The following is a 17,666-nucleotide window of genomic DNA, read 5'->3' on the forward strand; positions in this document are numbered from 1 at the left end:
CTGCTGGCTTTTTGAGTACTCATTTCCTCTGATAAGAGCAGTAGTTATCTGTTAACTAACAAAATAAAATACCCGCCCCGCCCCCAGAAAAAAAAAAAAAAACAAGCTGAATATCTTTTTACTAAAATAGAAGATGCTAGAAAAATGGCAAGCTATTTTTCTAAAGGTGAAAGGTGGATTCCTAAGTAAAGTATTCACTGTGAGTCCACAGAAGATTAAGCATCAAATTTGAACCTGAAAGATGGAAATTTAAACTCCCATTGACCACCAACAGAAAATAACCACAAAGAAATACCATGTAATGAAAAACTGCTCAGCTTAGGGGTGGGAGAACAGTGACTCAGTTCTAGTTTAGGTGCTTCACTGAAAAGGACTCCAGGCGTCTTCTTGGGTTTGAAGCATTTGACTCACTCATTGTAGCTTGAAGGGCAAAGTGATGGATGAAATTGATAACTGGATTGATGGCACTAGCTGTATTTCAAACAATGGTTATTACAAGTGGGAAAAAAGTAGCATATCTATCTCCCTGAACAAGCTAAGCAAATACTCTTGGTCACATTTTGCTTGGAGTGTCATGAGCTATCCCCAATCTTGACACAACAAAGAAGTTTTTAAGGTGCATAGAAATGGTTTTTTGATTTATGGTTTATCGCAGCACTGTTTATAATAGCCAGGACATGGAAACAACCTAGATGTCCATCAGCAGATGAATGGATAAGAAAGCTGTGGTACATATACACAATGGAGTATTACTCAGCTGTTAAAAAGAATACATTTGAATCAGTTCTGTTGAGATGGATGAAACTGGAGCCGATTATACAGAGTGAAGTAAGCCAGAAAGAAAAACACCAATACAGTATACTAACACATATATATGGAATTTAGAAAGATGGCAATGATGACCCTGTATGCAAGACAGCAAAAAAGACACAGATGTGTATAGCAGACTTTGGGACTCAGAGGGAGAGGGAGAGGGTGGGATGATTTGGGAGAATGGCATTGAAACATGTATACTATCATGTAAGAATTGAATCACCAGTCTATGTCTGATGCAGGATACAGCATGCTTGGGGCTGGTGCATGGGGATGACCCAGAGGGATGTTGTGGGGAGGGAGAAGGGAGGGAGGTTCATGTTGGGATTGCATGTACACCCGTGGTGGATTCATGTCAATGTATGTCGAAACCAATACAGTATTGTAAAGTAAAATAAAGTAAAAATAAAAATTAAAAAAAATGATTTACGGTTTTTGAACGATGGTTTGAAACCATGGTTCAAAACCATTTTGAAAAATGGTTTGCTTTTTTTTCCCCTCCTCCTCCAGGAACCTTCTTGTGATTCACTGAGCAGAAGAGAACTTCCCTTCCATTTAATGCTCAAAGCTTCTATTTTTACTTCCATTACAGTTTGTTCATGCTCTGTTTTTATGAAAATCACTTGGATATTGGGTTGACTTTCTTTGCTAGAGGGCAATCTCCTTGAAGGCAGATACTATATAACTTCATCTTTGTTTCTCCTTCCACTGTGTCTGAGACATAAGTAGATGCTCAGTGCATTTGCAGACATAAACTGAACAGAGACTTCTCACTTGACTGCTATCGATTGAAAGTAAGAAGTGTAGCCAAATTATATTCAACTTTTAAACTAGAACTTAATTCAAATATACAGGAAAGGTGGGGGATAATGCCTCTTCACATCTGTGAGTCTATTGTTTAGGAGCTCTCGTGTAAATTAACTTATTTCTGCTTTTTTAAAAATGAAATCAGAATGTCATTAACAATTTCATGGAGCCACCCTGTCATGGTCTGAACATGCAGCTTCTCAGTTCACTTCTATTCCATTCTGTGCCACCCACATTTACTGAGCCCTTGCTGTCTGAAGCGCTATCTCCTCCATTCTCCCACTTTCCACTTAGCTCTGGGGATTGATTACATTACCTCCAAGAGGTGCAGACAGGAAGCCCTCTTGCTATTATGCTTATTCATTTAATTTCTTAGATAAGAAAGCCCCAGTTATGATTTTAAATACCTTCTCTCTTAGCTCCTGATAGGTTAAATAATCATCTTAAAGGTATTAAAAATTAATTTAGTGGATGATGATCAGAATTTAAAGTTTGCCCTTATTTAAAACATGAATAATCTGTCTTTTGAGAAATGGGAATGGAAAGCTCACTATTCCAATGTAGTCACGGACAGTTTTAGTCGTAGACTGTCTTATATTAGTGATTGAATTCCTTTCTGTCGCTTTTTGGCCGCAGGCAAATTCCCCCCCTCCCCTCAATTTTATTAAGTTTTGCTAATTTAGTGAGCACTTACTGAACAAATACAAGTGGCTACTGCTGCTGCTGCTGCTAAGTCACTTCAGTCGTGTCCAACTCTGTGCGACCCCAGAGATGGCAGCTCACCAGGCTCCCCCGTCCCTGGGATTCTCCAGGCAAGAACACTGGAGTGGGTTGCCATTTCCTTCTCCAATGTATGAAAGTGAAAAGTGAAAGTGAAGTCGCTCAGTCGTGTCTGACTCCTGGCGACCCCATGGGCTGCAGCCTACCAGGCTCCTCTGTCCATGGGATTTTCCAGGCAAGAGTACTGGCTAGGACCAATATTAACTTAGTCCTTCTAAGTGACAGGGACTTCATGCACATTTTTAAATTTATAATTCAAAGTAAGTTAATGTGGTAGGTTCTACTGTTATTATCTCCATTTTACAGGTAAGAAACAGAATTATAGAATTTAAGTAATATGTCCAACATGACACAAGTAGTAGGTGGTTAACCTGGAATTAAGTTAGGTTAATAAAAGCTCAAGAACATTCCTTTTTGTAAACTTCTAAGTTCCTTGGAGGCAACTTAAAGGGATTATCCACTTAGTATCCTCATCGTGCTTTGAAGTATAGCGTTTAGACAATATAGTTAAGAACCTCAGTTAAGCTGCCTGAGTAGGAATCCTAGTTTATCGATCTAAAACAGCATTCATACATTCTTGTCACTCTGTCTATTCCCTTACTACTTGAGAGGACATCTTTTGACTATTTTTTGTTTGCATACCAACTAAAATAAGCTGAGCAAGGAGAATGACCTTGTAGGTCCTATTTCCTAACATCAAATGCTTGACATCGAGTACAGTGCCTGGCATGTGGTAGGTATTTCATAAAATATCTATTAAATGAATAAGTAAAAAGAGATTCATTTTGCTTATTGTTTATACCTGATGTAATGAATTTTAGACATAAAAATGGATGAAGAAACCTCACTTTTTCCTTGGTTCACCTTTAATCTTTTTTTCTTGGAAATCAGCTTTACAATTTTTTTTTATTTTATACTGGAGTGCTGGGAGAAATGTCAATAACCTCAGATATGCAGATGACACCACCTTTACGGCAGAAAGTGAAGAGGAACTAAAAAGCCTCTTGATGAAAGTGAAAGAGGAGAGTGAAAAAGTTGGCTTAGAGCTCAACATTCAGAAAACGAAGATCATGGCATCCAGTCCCATCACTTAGTGGGAAATAGATGGGGAAACAGTGGAAACAGTGTCAGAGTTTATTTTTCTGGGCTCCAAAATCACTTCAGATGGTGATTGCAGCCATGAAATTAAAAGATGCTGACTCCTTGGAAGAAAAGTTATGACCAACTTAGATAGTGTGTTGAAAAGCAGAGACATTACTTTGCCAACAAAGGTCTGTCTTGTCAAGGCTATGTCTTTTCCTGTGGTCATGTATGGATGTGAGAGTTGGACTGTGAAGAAAGCTGACCACCGAAGAATTGATGCTTTTGAAGTGTGGTGTTGGAGAAGACTCTTGAGAGTCCCTTGGACTGCAAGGAGATTCAACCAGTCCATTCTGAAGGAGATCAGCCCTGGGATTTCTTTGGAAGGAATGATGCTAAAGCTGAAACTCCAGTACTTTGGCCACCTTATGCGAAGAGCTGACTCATTGGAAAAGACTCTGATGCTGGGAGGGATTGGGGGCAGGAGGAGAAGGGGACGACAGAGGTTGAGATGGCTGGATGGCATCACTGACTCGATGGACGTGAGTCTGAGTGAACTCTGGGAGCTGGTGATGGACAGGGAGGCCTGGCGTGCTGCAATTCATGGGGTCACAAAGAGTCGGACACGACTGAGCGACTGAACTGAACTGATAGCTAATTAACAAAGTTGTGACAGTTTCAGGTGGATTGAAAAGGGACTTAGCCATACATATGCATGTATCCATTCACCTTCAATCTTCTTTTAAAATTTATTTAACAAACATGAATACAGCACATATGATGAACCTAATTCCATTTTAAGTGCTTTACAAGTATTGATTCATTTAATACTCAACACACCTCTATGGGTCAGATAAAATCAAACTCAGGGAGTTCTGGCCATGTTCCCAACTATTACACCATGCTATTTCCTGGCTTAATCCTATAAAAATGTCATCTCCATGTAGTTTAACGCTCTAAAGATGTGTCTTAGAGAGTGCCCTTTCACCTTGCCTATCTTTCCTTCCTCTCTACCTAGATTAAAGAGGAAAATAAATAAGATTATTTTAGCTATTTTGCTTTATTTCATTATGTTTTGTTTTTTATTTTTTCCCTTTGACCCAGCAATTCCTACTGGTAGCGAAGCTCCTCTAAGGCCACCTACAAGAATAAACGAGCGGGTTGACCCTCAGTAGCTGCAGGACAATTGATTTGGTCTACGTTTGCCTTTCTCCATTTTCAAGTCTGTCTCCTTCCTGCTTTTCTAGGGCTTTTGGATCCCTGCCACAGCCCTTGCCTCCCAGTCCTAAGAAGGAAGTTTAGTGTACTACAGAAATGGCAAAAATGGCCTCTCAAGCCTGAAACTTAAAAGGAAACACATTTTTATAAACAATTCCTTTTTGTGTTTAGTCACTTGGCTCTTTCTTGCACTTTTACAGTTTCTCTCACAAATACAAAATCATCAAAGTCTTGGGTATAGCAAAGTATCATCCAGGAGCTAACTGGCATGAGGACAAAACCTGGGATTTAGTTCCAGCTCTGATTCCTGGGTTGCGAAGATCCTCTGGAGAAGGAAATGGCAACTCACTCCAGTACTCTTGCCTGGAAAATCTCACGGACGGAGGAGCCTGGTAGGCTACAGTCCATGGGGTCACAAAGAGTCAGACACGACTGAATGACTTCACTTTCACTTTTCTGTTGCTAAGGAACAATCTGCCTTGAGGTAAGCCACTTAATATGACCTATGGCAACTCACTCCAGTGTTCTTGCCTGGAGAATCCCAGGGATGGGGGAGCCTGGTAGGCTGAAGTCCATGAGGTCACTAAGAGTTGGACACGATTGAGCGACTTCACTTTCACTTTTCACTTTCATGCATTGGAGAAGGAAATGGCAACCCACTCCAGTATTCTTGCCTGGAGAATCCCAGGGACGGGGGAGCCTGGTGGGCTGCCGTCTATGGGGTTGCACAGAGTCGGTCGGACACAACTGAAGTGACTTAATAGTAGTAGTAGTATGTTTTAATAGAACACAATGTGGTTTTTTAATCTGGACCATTTTTAAAGTCCTTTTTGAATTTGTTACAATATTGTTTCTGTTATCTATGTTCTGGTTTTGTGACCATGAAGCATGTGGGATCTTAGCTCTCCAATCAAGGATCAAACTCTCACCCCCTGTATTGGAAGGTGAAGTCTTGACCACTAGACCACTAGGGAAGTCCCTGAGCTGGATAGCTTAAGGTCCTTTGCTGACCTAAACTGTGATTTTCTTGGGAGAATTACACCAGGGAGAGAAAGTGCTCAGATATCTAAATTCCTTTACTCTTACTGCTGATTTTCGTATCACTCCAAGGGACCCATTATTTTTTATTAAATGAGGATGAACTTCTCAAAGTTGAAGGATGACAGCAGCTGGGGATGGTGATAGATCAGAACCTTTTACTTGCAGAATTCCTCCCATAGTTCTCTGTAACTATCATGGGGGATAATGAGTACAATGATAGTTCAGTTGTCTGGTCTAAATAATAAACTATTCCAAGATAAATTCACTTAAAATAAAACACTGAAAATCCTCTATGTTTAGCTCAGGAAGAATGCTGCAGTCACCTTTGCTTTCTGAGACGGCATAAAAACCTTGAAGCAGAGCATCCATAAGTGAGTTGGGACTGTACTGCTCTCGTGTTTGGTAGGTATTTGGATATCTATCTAGCTCAAACAGCTATAGCTATTTTGTGCTTTGGGCGTACTGGACTTTCTCATTTCAAAAGGCTCAAAGAACTTTATAAATAAAATGGTCATTGCTTCTCCCAATATATTCCTGAATAATAGACTGGTTATCCACTTGTAAATAGAAAGCAAGAGGCATGGTGGAGAAGGTCTATGTCAGAAAATGCAGGCCATCAGGGTGTGGGTATTATATTCATGAAGGACCCGCCTTACTTCTTTGTAAAACATTTAAATATAAAGGTGCCAAGCTGGGAAATGTCCTAACCTGGGAGTCCTATCCTGACCTACTCAGGACTGACTTCTAATCTGCACTCTTGTTTGGCTCAGTCCAATCTAATAAATATTAACTGAGCATTACTATGCCCAGGTGCTCCATGCTTAAAAAGTGAAAATGAATATAACAAAGATCCTGATCTTGAGTGAGAGAGACAAACTAGTCAATAGGCAGTCTTATCAGGTGTAATGGGAGCACAGAAGATTAAATTAGCATGCTAGCCCAGATAAAGGGTGTCATAAAAGGCTTCTCCAAGGAATACATCTTAAGGAGTGAACACTTGTGCGAAGAAAGGCAGCAGTCAAGTGCAGAAAGAAAAAGGTGTTTTTAACACAGAATGACGAGATTCTTAAGAATTCCATAAGTACTTCCTGGGGAGGGAGACTATTTCTTGGCTGGTTAGTGAGAGTCATGAAACCCAGCTCTGGTGCATCAAATGCAGACTAAAGTAAATGATGCACTTCTGAGCCTGGCAACAGAGCATCCTGTGTTGCTGTCCATGTTCCTCTCCCCTCTCCCCTTATGGTAGCTCTCAAAGAGCTCCAAGATGGGAAAGCCACATGACAGAATAAGCCTGGATCCCCGCGTTCTGCTTGGAGGAGAGCTGCCTAACCCATCATTGACTTAGTATGCGTAAGAAATAAATTTAATAATGTGAAACCACTATTAACAATACTGTTAATAGTGTTAACAGTGGCTTGAGTTCATTATCTGATTATATAAGCTAAGAAATAACAAGATAGATCTGAATGACTTGCTGTCACTTCAAAATTTATTTTATTTACTCCAAATGACTTAAGTTTTTAACCTTAAGATCAATTATTCTTTCTTCCTTCTCTTAATGGCATCAATATCTCTCCTGAAAAAGAAACGATCTTTTACTCTGATTTAAGTGAGCATATCTCTTTGCCCCAGAACCACAAGACATTTACAGAACTGGATAGATCTTGAAAATAGAAACTCCACAGCTTCACCAAGGACCTGACCTACACGAGGCAGAATATCTTATGCCCTCGGTTAGACCATGGGTTTAAATCATGTATTCAGTTTACGTTAGGGTTCCCATGCTAACAGTGCACATATGTGTGTGGGATTTTGAGAGTATATCTTTCATTGGCTAGCCACAGGGCGGTAGGTCAACAGTGAGTGGCATGATGTTTAAGATACTGGCCATTGAAAAGAAAGAAATGCAAGACAAAAGGAGGAGGGTGTATGGAGAGACAGTTTGGTACAGGGGAATGAAGTGACCCTGTCAGAAGGCACAACAATAGAATCTATGTTGCTAGCCTATGTTTTGTCGTTGCCCTTCTGAAAAACAGCAGAAGCGGTAGGAATGAGTTTCTACCATTTTTCTAAGTGACAAGGAAATAAGACTGAAACTTCCTTTCTGAAGTTATTAAGAAGTTACATTGGTTGTACACTTTCCCCCTAAACCTTGCACGTATGTTCATCAACCATCAAGACTAGAATCAACAAACAACTGAATTTCAAGCACCTTGAAAGAACTAGAGTCTTTAAGAGCAGAATCTTGGGCAGGGAGCCAAGGTAAGATAATAACACATTTGCAATGCTCTTTTGAACTCTGAAATAATCAGGGATTCTCTGATATAAAGTCGTATTAAGATTTTAATTTTTGGAGAGATTCTCATCCTCTATGACACAGGAGCAGCAAAGTCATAGCTATAACTAAATCTGGTCCCTAATTCGATGCTAAAGCTGAAACTCCAGTACTTTGGCCATCTCATGCGAAGAGCTAACTCATTGGAAAAGACTCTGATGCTGGGAGGGATTGGGGGCAGGAGGAGAAGGGGATGACAGAGGATGAGATGGCTGGATGGCATCACTGACTCGATGGATGTGAGTCTGGGTGAACTCTGGGAGTTGGTGATGGACAGGGAGGCCTGGCGTGCTGTGATTCATGGGGTCGCAAAGAGTTGGACATGACTGAGTGACCGAACTGAACTGAATGCTTTGTTTAATTGATAAAGTGGAAAGAAGAGTTTTGGTTTTTTTTTTTTGAGTGGGGAGGCAGGGTTTGTGTTCTCCAGTTTGCCACAACTTTCACTACTATTTGTTGTCTTGAAACCACCACAATACTGTAAAGCAATTATTTTCTAATTAAAAATAAAAATTTTAAATTAAAAAAAAGTGTTTGAGTTCTTAGTCCTTGCCAGCATCTTTGTATCCCAAGGTATTTTTTGGTCAACTGTTGCCTGCATTTATTTGTTCCGATGAGGTCTAAAGTTCAATGATCCCTTTTACTTTCTAGTTTTGATAGTTTTTTTTTTTAATGCGTTTAATTTGCTAATATCCTTTAAGTATTGTCCAAGAGAGTCTGGCCAATTCATTTCCTTAATATAAATGGAAGTATGCTCCTTTCAATAATGAGGCACCAACAAAGACTGAACATGTTTTTAAAATTTTTTTATAGGATTACTGATTTGTATGTATCACTTAGATGAGTGGCATTCAGATCTCATGACCTTAAAGCTTCATAGCTTTGAGTGCAATTGGCAAATCTCCAAGGTCTCTAATTTCTGTATGATTGTATCCTATATAGATGTGAGAGTTGGACAATAAAAAAATCTGAGTGCTGAAGAATTGATACCTTCAGACTGTGGTACTAGAGAAGACTCTTGAGAGTCTTTTGGACAGCAAGGCAATAAACCAGTCAATCCTAAAGGAAATCAACCTTGAATATTCACTGGAAGGACTGATGCTGAAGCTGAGGCTCTAATATTTTGGCCACCTGATGCCAAGAACTGACTCACTGGAAAAGACCCTGATGCTGGGAAAGATTGAAGGAAGGTGGAGAAGGGGACGACGGAGGATGAGATGGTTGGTGGCATCACCAACTTGATGGACATGAGTTTGAGCAGGTTCTGGGAGTTGGTGATGGACAGGGAAGCCTGGAGTGCTGCAGTCCATGGGGTCACAGAGTTGGACATGACTGAGCGAGTGAACAACAGACTAAACATCAGATCTGAGACATATGCCTTTTTTTGAATGGTGATTACTAATGTGTTACTAAACCATCTAATTGTGAATACCATAGTACCATGAAGATGGCCCATGGGAATAAAGAAAGCGTTTTGTTATTGTTGTAACCATGTAATAGTTATTCCATTTTGACTGCGAATGCAGACGAGGAAACTAGACTGTAAAGTGGATCCTTATAAAGTGTATCTGTAGCAGGCATATTTCTGAGATGGCCCCAGTGATCCCACCTCTTGGTATTCACATCTTTGTGTGAATGCCTCTTCTTATGTCTGGGCTTGATTTGTGGTCTGAGTATAATGAGCAGAGTAGGCAAAGGGTTGGGATGTTACAGAAGACCGAGATTTCCATCTTGCTGGCACTTTCCTGTCTTCTCACTTGCTTGTGCTGTTGAAACCAGCTTCATGTTGTGAGATTCTTTACAAAGGGGCCTATGTGACAAGAAACTGAGGGATGCCTTCAGCCAATAGCTTGTGAGGAACTGAAGCCTCAGTCCAAAAAGCCCCAAACATCAGAATCCTGCCTAAAACCGATGAATGAGGTAGGAAGTGGATTCTCCCAAGCTGAGTCTCAAGATGACTGTAGTCTGTGAAAGACCAAGAGCCAGAAGACCCAGCTAAGTGTTAGTCGCTCAGTCGTGTCTGACTCTTTGTGACCCCATGGACTGCAGCCTGCCAGGCTCCTCTGTCCATGGAATTCTTCAGGCAAGAATACTGCGGTGGGTAGCCATTTCCTTCTCCTGGGGATCTTCCTAACCCAGGGATCAAACCCCAGTCTTCTGTATTGCAGGAAGATTCTTTACCATCTGAGCCACCAGGAAAACTCTAAGCTGCTTTTAGATCCCTACTCCACAGAAACATAGAGATGATAAGTGTTGTAACATGCCTCTAAGATTGAGGTAACTTGTTATATAGGAATAGATACCTTACAGAGAATCTCACTTCTCTATTGGAGTAAGAGATAACTCTGTTGTTGTGTTTTAGAAAAACAAAATCTCAGACTGAGGATGGGGAAGGTGGCAATTCATCTGGTCAGAGGTGTTCAGTGTCATTTGGTGAAAATATTGAAACTAAGCAGCCCAACAAATATTGGTCAAATTGAACTGAACTTAGACAAAAAAGGCAGCTACAATCCAGGTGTTCATTATGCAATAAAACAGAAGTAGGGTAGCAATGAACAAAACAATGAATACCAGAAACTGCTATGATCAAGAGTCCTGAGATAATTACCATTGCTAGTCATCAAATATTTTGAGTTTGAGTTTTGAGGAATGCCAATGTTTAACTGAGGAGAATGAGCAGGCAAGGAGAGAGAGCAACAGAGAGGCAGGAAGATAACTGGGTATTGAGGCCAAAAGAGGATGATGCTGACAGCTGACAAGAGTATCAAAACCTACTGAAGCCAAGGTGAGGTGGAAGTGGCTTATGGAATTTCTGTTTCTCTGGTCCTTAGTGACTTTAGCACTGGTGGTGTGGGGTGGCAGCAAAGAAACTAGTTAGATCCAAATGGGGATAGGGAATGTAGACAATGACAAAGTAATTCTAAAAGATATTATAAAAGATGAAAACATAAGAAAAAAAAAACATTGAAAATGAAGTGAGCGTGTGATATAAAAGTTGCTAGCATGCTGACATACATTTTCAATTCAGGAGGAGAGATAAGAGCAGATACTCTACAGGCCTTCACATGAAATTCTGCAAACCTTTAAAATGATAATCCTTTGAATTTCTGACCTGTGGGTGTTATATTGTCAAAGGACAAAAGAGATTATGCCCTTATAAAAGGATTTTAGAGGATTATCCACAGACTGGATAACAGAATTCTTACCTGGGAAAAAGTAAATGATATGTTGCAAATAAGTAATCAGATAATTTCCCTGTGTCTTGAGGACAGAAAAAGCTCAACATGCTTAAAGATTCTAAGAGAGTACAAAAGAAGCCATCTTCTCATAGAACTTGTGATTTGTGTCCTTTCTTAAAAAGAGTGAAGGGTAAAAGTTCCAGGAAACTTTCAGACCTAAGGAAAGACTGAGTTGGATTTGGTGAGGGAAGTGGATGCTGGGTGAAAATGGATAAAGTAAATTTTGCACCTAAAGGTCAGGCACTGTAAAAGACAGAGAGAAAGAATGGATGGAAAAGAGGAACTGATATGATTACTGTTTTAAAGATGTCTATGCTTAGAATACATGGAATGTATTCTATGTGTTCAGCATATCAAGTGAACTGGAGAACATTCAGATCTATGCACAAGTAATTACTTCAATATTAAAAGGGGATATTATAGAAAAAACATCATTACAAAAAGAATAAACATTGTCTTTGAAACTTGAGACAATACAAATACAAATAAAGCATAAAAAAATGCACTGAACTGTGATAACAGATCAAAACTGCACTTAGCAAACCACCTCTTCTCTGTTTAGGAACAATCTCTCCAAAACACAATATGTTAATTAAAGGATCTCAGGTAGCAATCATGGAATAGTTCTCATGACAGATGAAGAACACAGATATTCTGAGGACTAAAATTGCACAAACAAAATGAAGAGACAGTTTGCCCACTTTTTGGTAGTGCAAAGTTTGAGGGAATGCAAATGAATGTGTTGGCAGTTGAATTACACTATTAACCACCTAAAGATTGGGTTCATTACCTAAGAAGGCAAAGCATCAATTTGTAGCATTATAACATTTTGTTTGTGCTGCTGAACATGTGTTTGGATGTTCTCATGGTTTTGAACTGTGGTGTTGGAGAAGACTCTTAAGAGTAGCTTGGACAGCAAGGAGATCAAACCAGTCCATCCTAAAGGACATTAGTCCTGAATATTCACTGGAAGGACTGATGCTAAAGCTGACACTCCAGTACTGTGGCCACCTTATGCGAAGAACTGATTCATTGAAAAGGACCCTGATGCTGGGAAAGATTGATGGCAGGAGGAGAAGGGGACAACAGAGGATGAGATGTTTGGATGGCATCACCAACTTGATGGACATAAGTTTGAATGAACTCTGGGAGATGGTGATGGACAGGGAAGCCTGGCATGCTGCAGTCCATGGGGTCGCAAAGAGCTGGACATGACTGACTGACTGAATGAACTGAACTGAACTCATTTGGGTGCATAATAAGTACTTCAGCATCAGCCTCTTGATAGAAGCTTAATTTTGTGTTATTTCTATTATATTGTTCTCTCTGATGGGAATGATATTCTGTCTTAAAGATAAACACTTCATTTATTCTTCAAATAATTCCAAGTTCAGGTTCTTTTGTTTCTCAAAATGGCATGTACAGGATTATAGACATAGCTTAAAAACTGAGGTACTCTTTGATTAAAAAAATATATTTGAATAACATGTAAGAAATATCCACTCACTCAATCACTCATTCTTCTTTCTTTTAAGTGCATATATTGAGCTAAGCACAGTGGGAAGTTCAAGGATGGACGTGGCATTGTCTCTGCCCTCAAGATGTTTATAACATAAAGTAGTATAATATTATTAATACCTTCAGACAGAACAAGCATAGGGCCATCAAATCTTAGAGGAAAGAAAGAGTAAAGTATTCTTTTACTTCACAAATTATTTTTTGATGTGCTAGGCACCATTTCAGGGACTGGATATGTAAAAGGAACAAGATAGGGTGCCAAGGGGAGAATAAGGTATCAAGGCACCTTATTTCATTACTGTTGCATCCCGGGGATGAGATAAAAAAATATAAAGCAGAAAATAAGCAAACAAATAATATAACTTCAGGTGGCCAAAATTGCTATGAAGAAAACTGGAGCAGGACAACACAAGGGACAGTGATGGGGGCAAAGGCTGTGCTTTTGAGGGAACAAAACCCTCTGTGAGGAGGTGATGGCTGAATAGAGATTTGATGACGTAGGGAGCAAACATTTGAAGATATGAAGAAAAGGCTTTCCAGGCAGACAGACTGATACAGAAAGGCTTTGAGGCAAAAATGAGTTTGACATATTCTGGAACAAAAAAGAAAGACACATGACTAGAGAATGGAAGAAAGAGAGAATGAGAGATGAGGTTGTATTGGTGGGAAGGGGTCAGATCCTATTGATTTTCGTAGGTCATGATAAAGATGCTAAGTGCAAAAGGGAATCCATGGTGGATTTTAAGCAGGATGAGCCATGATCTGATTTACATTTCTGTCCGGGTGCAGTGTGGAAATTCAACTGTAAAGTGGTGAGAAAGGTAACTGGGACAGAGATAAGGCATCTATGCATTGTTCAGGTGCGAGGACCAATCAGAAATTGACTCAAGTAGTCTAACACAGAGACAACAAGTTAGATTCTATTGTGGTAGTGTGATTAGACATGGTTGGTGTTGACTAGGGTAATAATTACTAAGGTGGTAAGAAGTGGTTCCACTTCAGAAGTTTCACAAAACAGTGATTCTGAGTAAAGATACAAAAGTAGCAAGGTGAACAATATGTCAAGAACCAGATATAGTGCTAAGGACTTTTTATTCTTTCCCTTTTAATGTAGAAAACTGTATTATTAAAACTCCTGTGTACGCTTGACTTTTCTTGAATTTGCGACGTGGCAAGTTTCTATCAGTAGATAGTTCACTGTCAGTTGGCAAATTTCGTCTTGTCACTTCCTTAGAAACAGTGGTTAGTATTTATCTTTCCCATTCTGAGAAGGAGAAAGTAAGGCCTCCTTAGAAAGGAAAAGCACAGAGGAGAATATAAAATATATAACACATTCATATATTCAGATGCATCTTTTCCTGTCCATCTGCTCCCCTGCCTCCAATCTTGCCCCCTGAATCTTTCCCCTGGTGGATGACCCAACTTTACCATTCTCTCCTTCTAATTCCTCTTGTCTGCAGCCTCCAGAATTAACTGGCCTAAAGCAGTCTAGTCATGTCCATTCCCCTGTGCTCACAGAATAAATTTCAGATTCCTTAGCCTGATACCAACCTGACCCAACCTACTTTATCTGTTTTACCTCTGGCTCCACTCTCTAATTGTTTTAATCACATTGGATTTTAGTATTTTTAAAATTGTGATGAAATAGCAAAACATAAAACCACGTTAAACTGTCTTGAAGTATTATACATAATTTAGTAGTATTAAGTACATTCACATTGTTGTGCAAATCCCACTGGATTTTAAATCACGAAGTATCATGGTTCCTCTAATGCTTCTGGCAGTTTGTTGACTGGACCATACCTCTATCTATGTGATTCCTGCTGGGCTCTGAAATGCCTTTCCCTTTCCTTACCAATTTAAATCCTACATATTTTACTGAGCACTGAAGACCAGTGCTCAGATCCTACCTCTTGTTTTAGGCTCCTGTGAAACCTTACCTAGAAACAGAAGGTCAACTCTGTTGCTAAGTAACGTATTACTTAAAGTTAAAATGATGCCCGCTTGGTAAATTGCATTTGGACTGGGAGGATTTATACATGAACTACAAATACCTGAAGGGGATGTGATACTTGCACTTTCCTGAGTAATGACTTGTGATTAGGCAAGTTCTGTGCCCCTGGAGGCTAGGGCTATGGAGTTGTTATAAGAGATACTGCCTCTAAGGGTGGGAGGGTGCTATTCCAGGAACATTCTTCTACCCATCCAATACTGATCTGTCTTCTTGCACCTGATCTGCTACCTGGGGCGTATGGACTGAATGTATTGACATGCAGAATCCCACCAAAGAAAAACTTGTAAGCTGCCCTGCCGGCAGGAGGCATTTCCTGTATTACATCTAATGAATATGAATGTTTAATTGGACTAAGAAGACCTGCTTTGGTTTCAGGGAGTTGTATCAATATGCAGACATATTGTCCTAAGTACTAACATGCTTTGCACACCTGGACTTAGAACCACTGGGACTATACTAAAGGCTAGGATAATAAATGCTGTCTTACCTTTGGAAGGAGCTGGATTGCCTGTAGAATTCTTTGTCTGTGCCCAGAATTAAGGATTCCAATTTCCAACAAATCCTGGTCTTCCATAACATTGCTTCCCTGAAACAAAACCAGAAATGTTATAAATTAAATCAGGCAGTTTTACTGGGCATAAATACTGGTTTTCTTAATACAGAGAAAAATAACCAACAAATGATCTGATTTTTATAAACAAAACCATAGAGTCAATCTTCTGTAAGAGTGAGGTGAGAGGAGGTCACCTAGATGATTGAGTTGAAGATTATGGGAAAGTTTCTTTTACATCATAAATACTCTCAAGGCTTACTATTTATGGCTGGATTATCTGCATCGGGGATTTATATGTGTGACTCAAAACCCGGTTCCTCTAAAAATATATATGCTTCTAGGAAGAGCTGCCATTTAAACTATCAGTGACCTATATGTTAACGTGAATGAACCAGGTTTTTCCCTCTGAAGACAAATTTTGTAAGGAGAGCTGATGGAAAAATTGAGGTATCCTAGGCAAGCTAAGAGAGAACAATCATCTTGAATGTCAGATATTTGATCAAGGTATGAGGACACAAAAATGAATAAGATGCAGATCCTTGCCCTCAACTGTTGATTCCTTCCAGTCCAGAGATGGAAGCAGATTGTTCAAAGGCAGTTAGGGTGCTATGAGTGTGCTATCATGGTGACATGTGTTTGGGAATGCAGAGGGGACCTGGGGTGTATTTTCAGAGGAGATGGTGTCTTATCAGACATCTGAAGTACAGTTCAGGTTCAGCACTCAAAATGCAAAGGACTAGGAGAAGTCATATGCAGTGCTGTGTGGGTAAGAAAAAACACAGTGTGCATGGAAGCATCAAATTCTAGGATAAGGTGGAGACAGGAGTAAAACTTAATGCTTAAAAGGTATTGAGAAGCCAGACGACACAGATATTGTATGAATTTCAGTTTCATCTTGACCATAACAAGCCATGGACAGATTTTAAGAAAAGGAGTTACATGATGAGACCTCAAATTTAGAAAGATCAACTTGATTTCTGTGGCTGGGCCTGTTGGCTTACCTACGAAATGATGGCATTGAGCCACGTAACTTCCAAGGATCAACCTAATCCTGCTATTCTCTGATTTCAATGATTTTTTTTGACCTCTGATTAATATTCTAACATGGAAGCTTATAAATTGCTTATTGTATCCTGAAAATTTAGTCTTTTGGAGCATGTAAGCTACAGTTCCTCTTTAAATTAAGGAGTCTATAGAGAAGTTCAAGAACTCAGATCACTGCTTTTATGGACAATCAAACTCTATCTTACCAATGTGTAAAATAAAAAACACTTATGAATAGAAATTACAGAACATCTATTTATGGAGAGCAATGGGTCCTGATGAATATTTAAAGCAAAGGAGAGTGAACTGGAAAAGGGCAGTCATGGGAGCACGGAGCTGTTAGGAAACCACAGAGGTTGTTCTTGAGATGGTGTGGGCTTAGACTAAGATAGTGGTCATGGGAAACAGAAAGATGTGAGTAGATTTGAAAACCATCAAGAAGTTTGACTTGGTGACTGAATGTAGAGAATGATGGAGAAATCCAGAATACACACCAGTTCCAGGCTTCCTCAACAGGGCTGGATAGTGATCTTTTCCTGAGACAGGGAGGAAGGGCCAGTCTAGCATGGTGCAAAGACTAATGTCTTTCCCTGGACAGGCACAGGATTGATGAATGTAAACAATTTAATATCAGACTATGTTAAAAACTGCCACAATTGGCTGTGCTTAGAAAGATTAAAGTCATTAGTATGGTACCATAGCTAGAGATTTAAAAATGGGCTTTCACTGGATAGAAACATTCCACCTACTCATAGCAACATTCTTGTGCTTAAGCTACACTGGCCATCTTGGAGGAGGCAGAATGATTCAGGTGTATAGCAGCGTGATAATAAAAAAGCCTAATGAAAGACAAATAAAGCCGGTCTTGGCAATATGCCATAGGAAACATTGCTCTCAAGAAATTACTCAGTGCACACAATAGAGCATGGTCAAGAATATAAATGACTTCATTTTGAGAAAGCATTATTATTTTCAGAAATGGACTAATGTGTCATGAGCAGGATGTATGATATCATTCTGTTTGACTTTCATTCTTTAAGAGATTTTTCAAAGGAGTTAAAAGGCCCTTAAAAAATAAAAACAAACAAAAAACTTAAGCCACCTATATATTAGATCATTATCTTGTTTTCCAGAGGCTAAGTTATCAGCCTACAACTTCAGCTTATACAAAACATAGAACCTGGATTTTTTTGTACAAAAACAAGGCACAACAGCACAACAGGA

General features: G+C 39.5%; 1 protein-coding gene across 13 annotated transcripts in view; it reads right to left on the minus strand.

Moving 5' to 3' along the window:
• Window positions 1–17,666, minus strand: part of ANKS1B (ankyrin repeat and sterile alpha motif domain containing 1B) — a 1,150,317-nt gene that overhangs the window by 334,365 nt on the left and 798,286 nt on the right. For all 13 annotated transcript variants that reach the window (XM_013964004.2, XM_005680489.3, XM_005680491.3 and 10 more), the window contains one exon: window positions 15,333–15,431. In XM_013964004.2, coding sequence (XP_013819458.1) covers window positions 15,333–15,431 — 99 coding nt within the window. The remainder of the gene's footprint in view (window positions 1–15,332; window positions 15,432–17,666) is intronic.

Source organism: Capra hircus, chromosome 5, assembly GCF_001704415.2.
Source record: "Capra hircus breed San Clemente chromosome 5, ASM170441v1, whole genome shotgun sequence".
In the NCBI taxonomy this organism is placed as follows: Eukaryota; Metazoa; Chordata; class Mammalia; order Artiodactyla; family Bovidae; genus Capra; species Capra hircus.